Source organism: Pezoporus flaviventris, unplaced genomic scaffold (assembly GCF_033815535.1).
Source record: "Pezoporus flaviventris isolate CSIRO_AGI_PZ_B2104156 unplaced genomic scaffold, CSIRO_AGI_Pfla_v1 ptg000010l, whole genome shotgun sequence".
NCBI classification, from domain to species: Eukaryota; Metazoa; Chordata; class Aves; order Psittaciformes; family Psittacidae; genus Pezoporus; species Pezoporus flaviventris.
Window position 1 is genome coordinate 1352122 of NW_026892558.1, and position 12017 is coordinate 1364138.

Genomic DNA, 12017 nt, shown 5'->3' on the forward strand with positions numbered 1-12017 from the left:
GGATGAGTCCATATATTTGGGCAGAACTTGTGCAATGAGCATGTGTTAGGTCTGCTGAGCTACTGGACTCGGCAGTGGAGTGGAAGTATACATTTTTGTTATCCCCCCCCCCCCCCCCCCCCCCCCCAGGCTCCAGCCCATTTAGTGCTAGGAAAGGTGTGGGGGTGGAACAATAAAGGAAAAACAGTCTCTGGTTAATGTCAGCTTTCCCTTTGTAGATTGTGAAAGCAGCAGAAATGTCTAGTTTAGGGAAGGAGACATGGAGAGCTTTTAAGTAGGCAGAAATAATGGGATGGAGCTTGTCTTGATCGGCCTCGGTCCCCACACAGAACATTTTAGAGTTGCTTTGATGCCTTCTACGTAGCTTTTGCAGTAAAGAATTGCTCTGTATTATTATGTAGTCTGTCCAGAGACCAGATTTTAACCACCGTTTCAGGACTCACAGGATTCCCTGGGATGCTTTAGAAGTGTTAATGAGCACTGTTCCAGTGGACATGTTTTCTGGCAGCAGCGAGTTTGTTGCACAATTGTTTCCCTGAAGTATCTTGATTTCAGTCCTTGCTAATCTATAAAGATGAGCTTTAAAAATGCCAATTAACTGTTTAAGGAAAAAAAAAATACTTATGGGTTACCTCGAGAGCTGCATTAGTATCATTTTCCAGCTAGTGTGATGCAAAATGTTTTTATTGCTGCTACTTTAGCTCATGAATGAATAGAGATGCAATAGTCCATGCACTCCTGAGGAAGAGAAGACCTTTCTCTGAAAACATTAAAACCTGTTATATGTCAGCCTCAGCTCACATCCTCTAGCATCCATTATTGGGGCCTATTTAATTCAGTCTCAAAATCAGGTGAGGGATTTTTTTTTTTCCACACACAATAAAGATTTAAGTCTGTTTTGCTGTGAAATATCCGGACTGGACCACTTCTTTCTACCCACATTGGACCACTTCTTGTTTGGGGTTCTTTTTAAGTTACTTGACTTTCTTTAAATGTACGCACTTTTTAAGGCTGTTGCTTAATTTAGTGTTACGTGTTCATGCAGCCAATATTTAGGCTTACTGTGAGCTCCTAGCACTGTTAACGCAAAGGGCAGTATCTCTGTGAGCATTGATTGTGAATAAAGCTTGCTTGGGTAACAGCAGTGGTGAAGTTGTCTCTGCTGTTGGTAGCAAAATAAACCCTAGATTGGTTCGCAGGGCCTGGATTGAAACCAAGCTGATCACAGCCCTGCTGGGCTGGATAATGGTTTAAAATAAACCAAGTTCAAGTTTAACAGGGTCTTTTGAGCAATCTCTTATTGCAGCAGGGACCAGTTGTTTTGATACAGGGGAGGAAATGTTCTCTCATGGCTTTAGTAGCTAATAACAAGAAAAAGCATTCCTGTGCATTTATCTTGTATATGGATTGAAATCTTAGTTGGCTGCTGTGCAAAATTCACAGAATCCCAGACTGGTTTATGTTGAAGGGATCTTAAAGCTCATTCAGCTCCAGCCCCGTGCCATGGACAGGGACACCTTCCTCTAGAGCAGCTTGCTCCAAGCCCCTGTGTCCAACCTGGCCTTGAACACTGCCAGGGATGGGGCAGCCACAGCTTCTCTGGGCACCCTGTGCCAGCGCCTCAGCACCCTCACAGCAAAGAGCTTCTGCCTAAGAGCTCATCTCAGTCTCCCCTCTTTCTGTTCAAATCATATATGTAAACCTTGGGATGCAAAGCCATGAAATGCTGTGCGTCAGAGAACAAGCAAAGGCTGGGAGAAGCAGCAGAGATTTGTGAACCAGAGTAGTCACTGCCATTCCCTGCAAAGCTTTCCTTAAGTAAATAAGTAATTTCCTCAACACCACAAGAGCACTGAATTTTGCTGTTCACTAATAATTCATTACAAGGAAGTGAAGGAAAAGATGATGTCCCCTGTTTACTTGGTTTTCCACTGGAGATATGTCTTAATCTTGCTTCAGAGAGCTGAGGTTGCAGCAAGAGAGAGGTGCTTTGGGAATTCACCTAGGGAGGGACCAAAAGGATAACCAGAGCAATGGTAGAAGAAGTGATCCTATGAGCCAGTTTGGGAATCCAGGAGATGAATCTGAAGTATGGCTGCAGGTTTCCAGTATTCAGCAGCTCGCCATGCATTTGTCCAGGGCTTGTCTGCTCCAGAAGAACCTGTGTAGACCTAGAAGATGAAACTCTACTTTCCTGAATGGATCGTTGTGGTTTTTTTTTCTTCTTTTCTAGGTTATAAAGTTCTTTGAAAACCAGCTATTGTACAGGAATTATTATGGGCCTTTGGCCCTGTTACAGAGATAGGTGTCCCATCCCCGGCAGTGTTCAAGGCCAGGCAGGCTGGATAGGGCTTGGAGCAAGCTGCTCTAGTGGAAGGTGTCCCTGCGTGTGGCAGGGGTTGGAACTGGATGAGCCTTAAGGTCCCTTCAACCCAAACCGTTCATTCCATGATCACGCTTTTTTTTGCATTGAAGTTTTTTTTTTCTTGCTTATTTGACTCGGGTGAGAATCTAAATGAATTTGCATCTCAGGATCTGTGACTTTACGCCTTTACTGTTTACCCTGACTGTATCAGGACTTCTTTAGTCCATTGACTTTTCAAATGTTACATTTGTGTCTTTAAAGACTTCTGTCTTCTGGCTGCTTCACATCAAGCTTATCATGCCTCTACATCAAGTAAAAACTTCCCGAGTTTCTCATGAGCTGGTGTCACACTGCGGGTGATTGAAGCTCTGAGAAACAGCAGAAAGCTAAATTGCAAAACACTCATCTGGTCTGGACAGCGATGTTTTCCAGCAGGACCAGGAAGGGCCAAAACTGATATTTCTGATAAGAGAAATATCCGTCAAAGCCCTGTTTAAGAAAGCAATGCTTTTTGGATCTGTTGTACATGATGTGAGCCCAGATCTTTGCAGCTGTATTGAAAGTTTTCAAGAAGAAAAACCCAGACTATACTTTAAATTTTGCTCTCATGATTATCGACCTGTTGTTAGCAAACCTGTGTGGTAGGTTCTTCACTGAAGCTCTCGATCTGTTGTGAATTCATTGTCCTTTCTGGGCCTAGATAATATCGACGGTGTTTTATTAGTCACTGACTAATCACTGACTTTGATTTTAACCATGAAAATGAAATGAGGCTGCTGAATTTTCAGGTTTTAAAAACTTGGGGCAAATCATTGCTAAATGCTTTAAAAAGAGAAAATTTGAGCAAATAAAGACAGTTGAGCTGGCACATGACTAAAACCTGGGGTTTAGGGAGCTCTTTGTGCTCAAAGCTGCAATTATGCTACCGTGTGTTGTCACCCCTGGTTCCTGTGGGCATAGGAGTAGGCATAAAAGGATAAACTGCAAACCCAATATTACAGACATTAACAAAAGGACAAACCAATTGCATTAAGCAACATTGTTTGGAAGCTGTAATGAAAGTGTAGGTTTTTGTTTTGGTTGCCAGTGCTACCAAGTGTTGTTTGCTTTCACTTCAAGAGTAACCATCAATTTAACAAAAGCTTGTATAATCATTATCAAAATATTGAGATTTTTGTCACAGTTTTGAAATTGCCTTTAGCTCTGTGAGCTTTATTGACATATGCATGGGAATATTCATTATAGCAAGTTTATTACCCACCATGCTCAAGGATTTCTAATGGTTACTTCTGTAGTGCATCTGTGCATGCATCAGTCCCAGTTACGGTCTTACTTTCTTCTTTTTGGGACGCTACAGAACAAGGAATACAAACTTCTGCATGAGCAGCTCTCAACGCTTACGTCAGCCCACTCCTCTGAGGTGGAAAAGTTGAAGAAGGAGCTGTTGCGGTATCAGCAGAGCCACCAGGGTGATGGCAACCAGCTTGTCAGCTTGCAAGAAGAGATGGAGCACCTCCGGCTGGAGCTTGAAAAGACTCATAGTGAGAGGAAGGTCATGGAAGACAGCTACTTTAAGGAGAAAGACTTACTGAGAAAGGTAGGTCCCTCTGTCACATCTCATATGTAGGTCTCCTGCAGGTGGCCGTACTGGTGAAAGCTCACTCCTTAAGTCCGAAAGGTAAAGTATTTGGTTTTTAGTTAAGACCTTTTCTCTTTGTCACTGAAACCCCCTGCAATTTGCCTTTTAACCAGGTCATGGGGCAGGAAGGGCAGGTGGACATCCCCAAAGGAGCAGTGACTCCGTCATGTCAGGAGGACACCCTATCTTGATGCCTTTGGCTCTGCCAACCAAGAAGAAACTCCCCAAACCCAGACCTGTCTGGAAATAAGGGCTCTTAATCATATAGGCTGAACAGCAATTCGTCATGGCATGTAATGCAAAATATTATAGAAGGCTGTTGCTGATGCTGAATATATTAGGAGGATGTCCTTCCTCAGCCTAGACTGATACGGAAAATGAGGGTTCAGTATCTGCCATGCAGTACATGGCCATTGCAGCTGGTCATAGGGGTTGGTGTTGTGGGCACATTGAAGAGTGGGACCTGTGTGGTGACCAGTGGGTCCCTCCCAAGCAAAGGCTTTGCTCCAGCGCAAGCTAGCGTGGTTGTTCCAACCCTTTGTAGAGTTTGGAGCTATGATGTAGACTAACCATTTTTAAATTTCTCTTCCTTCATGCAAACTCCTATGCTTTCTGATTTTCTTGAGGTGTAGACGGTCCAACACTGCAACCATTGTACAAGAAAGACTTCAGATGTAGATGGTTTTTGCAAATAGTAAAGATGGACCTTTTTCCCTGATTTTTTTGCTGGTCAGGCTCATTCTGAGTAACCTTCACACCCATTTTCATAACCTAAGGTACTAAGGTTTAGTTTCCTGCTGTGAATGCTTGCGACTGCTCAGGTTAAATCTGTGATCTTTCTTCTGCATTTGACAATTGAAGTGATTTTCTTTGATCATGCTATTGGAAAGAATTTAGGGCTTTTTTACTCTACTTGTGTAGAAAAAGCTGTTTTGCAGCTACAATAGTGCTTTGTGTGTGACAACCTGAAGAGAAGACACTTTGGGAGATTAAAAAACCCCAAAGGTCTGGGAATAGCTGTGGGTTTATTATGATGGAAGACTGCTTGGATGGAGCTCTTTTAGGGCACATCCCCGGGCCAACCTCCCCTTGTGAACAAGGCCTCAGATGGTGGGTTTGGGTGAGAAGCTGTGGGGACTGTGTAGGGACTGTGTGGTCAGGATAACTTACTCTGATCAGCAAGCGTAGCTGAAATACACCTTTGGCAGTTCTTTTCAAGAGCGTGTTCAGCCTTTACACGTGTTGCCTCCTGGCTGGACCAGCAAAAAAGCAGTTGCTCTGCTCTTTGCTCATGTATTGCACCCACACAGGATGTATGAAATTAGTGATTTTCTTCTCTCCAGCATCAAATTAGAAGATCCTTTTTGGCACAGGGCTCAGTTCATTAGATGGCTGAGGCACAGGCTTTTAAAACCCTGAAAAGATGCTTTATTTTAAAGGTGATACATCTGGGGAAAAACTGTTTCTCTTTGTTCTTGTTTGCAAATCAGAAGAAAGGTTGATTTAATGACCGAAGGAATGATTTCAAAAAGCCTGAAAGCAAAGCAAAAGCTTCCCCTTGTTGTAGAAGTGCCTACAGCATAACAAATACTGTGCACTTTACCATTACAACGAATGATTTCATTTTAAAATGTTTTTACTGAGCAGTGCAGGCTGCCGTTTCTGACATTATTTTTCAATCACTCCCTTTGATTCCTTGTCAGTGGGAAGATAAAGACCTGTTTCCTTCCTGGAAACGATGGTTCAGCCAAAACACTTTCTAAGAAAAATTCTGATAGAGGTTTCTGAGTTCTCATAGCTGCCAAAAGGGTGGGGACTGTCATGAAACTGAATTTAGGTGGGAAGCACTTTATACCTTCATTATCAAGATTACACCATGGCCATGGTTGTGATGGGATGGATTTGTCCTGGAGGTGATTCCTAAAATCATTAGACACTTTAGAATCTGAAATGAGAGCCTTAATCTCATTGACATTAGCTGGGGTTCCATATTAGCTATGATGATGATACCAAAAAAATATCCTTTAGTCTCTTCCTTATAGCTTTTCTCCCCAGCTCCTTAAATTTTAGGATAGGTTTTCTTATTTGAATTTGAGATAAAGTTTAAAACATCAGATGTGGGTGAGTTCTAACTTCCTCGGGATTTTGGTAGTACCTAATCTTCTCACTTGGTGAGCTAGGATGATTCAAAGCCTGGCCAGGAATTTTATTATGAAAATCCTAAATGCCATTATCATTCCTCAAAAGATTAGGGGAGGACAAGAGACAGATCTCATGAGCAGGTGCTTCCAGTGTAACAGTGAAATAAGGACTGAAGCCATTACGAGTGCTCACTGCTGAATATCTTCCATATAAATCCTTCAAAGCGGGTGCTGTTTGAAGCATCTTCAAAGATCTGATTCCTATAGAAAGAAAAGCGAGAAGTACAAAAGGTACCAATGTAGGTACCAGAGATACAGAATTTGTGCTGCTTGGCCAGTGTGTAACCCACTCTGCTTGCCTCTACCTGTGTTCAGTGGAGTGTTTTTTATTCTTATTGGGTTTCTTTTAAACACAAGACAAATTTTGGATTCCAGCTAATTTATGTCTCCAGTGGAAACAGGAATGTGATAAACAAGTCCAGTCACTGAAGATCATATCCTAAAACTATGTATACCCAATCTTTGTTGCCTTCTATGATGGGGCTACAGAACTGATGGACAGGGGTAGAGCAGTTGATGTCATCTACCTGGATTGTGTAAAGCATTCAACACTGTCCCACACGACATCCTTGTCTCTAAGTTGGGGAGACATCAATTTGATGGATGGACCACTGGGTGGATAAAGAACTGGCTGGATGGCCGCACACAAAGAGTTGTGGTCAATGGCTCAATGTCCGGCTGGAGACCAGTAACGAGTGGGGTCCCTCAGGGATCGGGGTTGGGACCGGTCTTGTTCAACATCTTTGTCATTGACATGGACAGTGGGATTGAGTGCGCCCTCAGCAAGTTTGCTGATGACACCGAGCTGTGTGGTTCGGTTGATACCCTGGAGGAAAGGAATGCCATCCAGAGGGACCTTGACACGCTTGTGAGCTGGGCTGATGCCAACCTCATGAAGTTTAACCATGCCAAGTGCAAGGTCCTACACCTGGGTCGGAGCAATCCCAGGCACAGCTACAGGTTGGGCAGAGAAGAGATTCAGAGCAGCCCAAGGAGAAGGACTTGGGGGTGTTGGTTGATGAGAAACTGAACATGAGCTGGCTTCAGTGTGCACTCACAGCCCAGAAAGCAACCGTATCCTGGGCTGCATCAGAAGGAGCGTGACCAGCAGGTCGAAGGAGGTGATCCTGCCCCTCTACTCTGCTCTTGTAAGACCTCACTTGGAGCACTGTGTGCAGTTCTGGTGTCCTCAACATAAAAAGGACATGGAGCTGTTGGAACAAGTCAAGAGGAGGCCTCGAGGATGATCAGGGGACTGGAGCACCTCCCATATGAAGACAGGCTGAGAAAGTTGGGGCTGTTCAGGCTGGAGAAGAGAAGGCTGCGTGGAGACCTCATAGCAGCCTTCCAGTATCTGAAGGGGACCTAAAAGGGTACTGGGAAGGGACTCTTCATTAGGGACTGTAGTGACAGGACAAAGGGTAACGGGTTCAAACTTAAGCAGGGGAAGTTTAGATTGGATATAAGGAGGAAATTCTTTCCTGTTAGGGTGGTGAGGCACTGGAATGGGTTGCCCAGGGAAGTTGTGACTGCTCCATCCCTGGCGGTGTTCAAGGCCAGGTTGGACAGAGCCTTGGGTGACATGGTTTAGTGTGAGGTGCCCCTGCCCTGTTGCCTAGCCTGCTCCCTAGCTTCCCAGACAACATCCCTGTATTCTTCCCAGGCCACCTGTCCTTGCTTCCACCTTTTATAAGCCTCTTTTTTTCCCCTCTAATTTTCCTCAGGAGCTCCTTATCCATCCAAGGGGGTCTCCTGGCCCTCCTGCTGCACTTCCTTCTGTTTGGGATGCAACACTGCTTAGCTTGTAGCAGGTGATCCTTGAATATCAACCAACAGTCTTGGGCCCCCCTGCCCTCTAGGGCTGTATCCCATGGAACCTTACTAAGCAGGATCCTGAAGAGGCCAAAGTCTGCTCTTTTGAAGTCCAGGGCAGTGAGCTTGCTGCAAGCTGTCCTCACTGTCCTGAGGATCTTGAACTCGACCATATCATGATCTCTACAAGCACGCCTGCCCTGGAGTGTCACATTTCCAACGAGCCCTTCCCTGTTGGTGAGCACGAGGTCAGGCATGACACCTCTCCTTGTTGGCTCCTCTATTACTTACAGAAGGAAGTTGTCCTCTACACAATCGAGGAACCTCCTGGATTGCTTGTGCTGGGTCATACCATCCCTCCAACAGATATCAGGGTGGTTGAAGTCCCCCATGAGGACAAGGGCCTGCGACCCATGAGGTTGTTCCTATCTGTCTATGGAGTGCTTTGATTTGAGCATGAAGTCTGTGCTAGGAATGTGTGACAGCTGAGCTGCCTACAAACTTTATCTAGTGGTGACAGCAAAATTATTATCCTTGGGCACAGAAAACTTTTATTATGGTGTGTACAGTGCTGTTTATCTTTGGCATCTTGAGATTCTTCTGCTGTCTGTAGCTGTTTCCTAAGCTGTGGCTAGAGGATGAGATGGAGGAGGTAGATGGAATGACATTATGCTGGGATGATATGTCAGTTTTTTTCTCCTACCTGACAGCAGCAGAACCATCCTGCTTAACTGTAGCAGCATATTGCACTTGATAACCTGATATTTTTGTGTTGAATACATCAAAATTCCTGAGGATGAACAGAATTACAGGATCAGTTGCTCTCAGCATCAGCACAGCCTTGTAGTTGTGACAAGTTGTTTTGCTTCCCTTCGTTTTTAATAAAGAGATAGTAAAAAAAACCTCAAACACCAGTATTTTTCAGGATTTAGTTTCTGTTTTCATTATTTTTTTGTATTTATTGCTATATATGCTCCCTTTCTATTACTAAAAGCCCGGGTACATGTCGTGCATCCCTTTACTTGAGGTTCTGTAGCAGCATGAAGCATTAAAGTGACTGTTACTTGAACTGTATACAGTACACATGAAGTTAAAAAAGCCTGAATTATTTAGTTTTAGTGCCCAGATTCACTGTGTCGATCTTATGTAATTAAGTCCTACATTGCTTGAAACAATCAGCAGAATTTCAGCCCCCCCCCCCCCAACAGCAACCAGTTCTTGAAGACTTGAAGATAATGATGAAGTCCATTGAGAAGTGGAAATAAACGTCTGGTTTATTGACTTGATCACTTATAAGCATTTCACTCCTGTAGATCCTGGTCACCAATTTCAGTATTTTGTAAGTTTCTGCTGAAAACATTAATTTAAGGGAAAAATGCACTCAGGAAAAGTTAGTCTCTGTTCTTGCAGTGCACTTCCTGTACACTCCAACTCCTCATATGCTTTGCCAGTTATCCTGTGTGCAAGGAGATGGATCTTTTAAACAGCAAAGAAAGGCTGAACAAAGCTGCCTAGCTCCAGTCAGGTGAAATGTAATCCCTTTGCAGAGGCTCTGACCTGCAGTAAGGCTCTGACCTGCAGTAAGTAAGATTCTTTGCCTTGTTTCGTAGCACATATTTGACTTGGAAGAGGAAAATACTTTCCTGAAGCAGGAAAAAGAGGAGCTTAACAGCAGGATCCTGTGTCAATCTGAAGGTAAGAAAAAAAACTCTTATAGCATTATAATGCCTCTACTAAATGAGGAGCTCCATTGTTCTCCCCATAACTTGTTTTTTTTCCTGTGTGCTTTTCTACCTTAAAAAGTGCTAATCTTCCCACAGCCTTTTCCTGGTGGTTTTTGTCGTTGTTTTGTTGTGCAGGTAGTTCAGTTTGTGCTGTCCTACTGGTGGGTGGTAAAACACAGGCTGGTTTAATTGGCGAAATATGGAATAAAGTACCTAAAAAGGCTTTTTAGTTTGGTTATGTTGCAGCGTTTACTGTGGGTAATGTGGGAGGCAGCAAGGCTGCTGGGGTGGAGGGCAGAGCATAACAGCATCCAAGATTGATGAAAAAAGGATCCACAGAACAGCACAGTTAACGAGATTGAGCTGTGACAAAGGGTTTCTCTAATGTGATGGGAGTCTGTGAGTGTTTTTAAAGCAGAGACCTACATGGTACTTAGAGGAAAGCAGTCTGGGAAAGTCGCAAGCCACAAAAGAAACTCTCATGCTTGTATTGAGATTTTTTTACTTTTTATCACAATTTTCAGCTTTGATTTTATTGTAGAATTTACAAAGAGCATCATGCATCATTCTGTGGCTGTATCTATCATTGCCTCACAGTACTTACGAAGTATCTTCTGCTTTCAGCCTGATGCAAAATAAAGGAATGAATGTGTTAAAAAGAAACTTGCTGCAAGTATTTCTTCACCTCTTAAAGGATGTTTTCAGAGCATCAAATCTTGGGGAAAGCTGGTGAAGGGAGTTTGGTGTTCACTCATCTTAAAAGGATATATCAAGTGTATTTGCCTGGTCTCTCAGAAAGAGGGACCAGATTTGTTTCCAAAAAGGCGGTCTTGGCAAATAAATAAATTTATTTAGATCTAAAATACTTTCAGCCACCAGAGTCTTAGCATGGTAAATGGTTGATGATGACAAGAGAAAGAGATGCTGCTGTTGATGTGGTGGTGGGAAGCAGGCAAATAAGTCTTTAAGTACAGCAAGTACCACTTCTTAAACATGACTGAATTCCGTACTGAGCTGGTCTTTAACCGAGTGGGTTTATGGCTGGCCCATGGGAACTGAAGCTGGAACGGTTCAGTGTAATTAGATCTGATGGTTTATAGGTGCTGGAGAGTTTTCTTGAACGCAAATGGTAGAGGACTCTGCTCTCTGAGCAGAAGACTTCAAGCTGTTTGTCCTGGGTTTAGCAGTAGCAGTCATTTTTAGTCCTTCTTAGTATCTGGTGCAGTGCTGTGTTTTTGACTTTTGGCCTGGGAACAGTGCTGATAACACCAATGTTTTTAGTTACTGCTCAAATGTTTGGATTGACCAAGGACTTTGTGAGCCTCATGCTCTGCCAGGGAGGAAGCAGAGACAGGACACCTGACCCAGACTAACCAAAGAAGTATTCCATACTACAACACGTCATGCCCAGGATGTAACTGAGAGTTAACTGGAAGGGATAGGGACTGAGGGGTTGGACTAGGCATCAGTCGGTGCTTGGTCGGGCAGGGTGGGGTGAGTTATCAGTAGGCGGGTGGTGAAGTGCTGCATTCTCTTCCCTTGTTATTTCCTTTAGCAGCCTTCCAGTATCTGAAGGGGGGCTATACAGATGCTGGGGATGGACTCTTCATTAGGGACTGTAGTGACAGGACAAGGGGTAACGGGTTAAAACTGAAACAGGGGAAGTTTAGATTGGATCTAAGGAGGAAATTCTTTCCTGTGAGGGTGGTGAGGAACTGGAATGGGTTGCTCAGGGAGGTTGTGAATGCTCCATCCCCAGCAGTATTCAAGGCCAGGTTGGGCGAAGCCTTGGGTGACATGGTTTAGTGTGAGGTGTCCTTGCCCATGGCAGTGGGGTTGGAACTGTATGATCTTAAGGTCCTTTCCAACCCTAACTATCCTACGATTCTATAATTCTATGATTATTATTGGTGGTAGCAGCAGTGATTTGTGTTATACCTTAGTTAATAAACTGTTCTTATCTCAAACCATGGGAGTTACATTCTTTTGATTCTCCTCCCCATAACTCTGGGAGCAGGGGTAGGGCAAGAAGTGAGGGGAGTGAGAGAGCAACTGCATGATTTATGGCTGACTGGGTTTAAACCATGACACTGTTCCAAATAGCAAGGAGACAGATATAGATATTGCAACAGTCTCTAAATATTAGAGAATCCCAGACTGGTTTGGGTTGAAGGAACCTTAAATATCGTCCAGTCGCAGCCCCCTGCCACACGCAGGGACACCTTCCACTAGAGCAGGTTCCTCCAAGCCCCTGTGTCCAACCTGGTGTTGAACGC

At 43.9% G+C, this 12017-nt stretch overlaps 1 protein-coding gene across 2 annotated transcripts in view; it reads left to right on the forward strand.

Annotated features, from left to right (window-relative positions):
- The window catches only part of MYO5B (myosin VB), a 148928-nt gene that overhangs the window by 106822 nt on the left and 30089 nt on the right, over positions 1-12017 (forward strand). For both annotated transcript variants that reach the window (XM_061450482.1, XM_061450483.1), the window contains exons 22-23: positions 3723-3962; positions 9628-9712. In XM_061450482.1, the coding sequence (XP_061306466.1) occupies positions 3723-3962; positions 9628-9712 (325 nt within the window). The remainder of the gene's footprint in view (positions 1-3722; positions 3963-9627; positions 9713-12017) is intronic.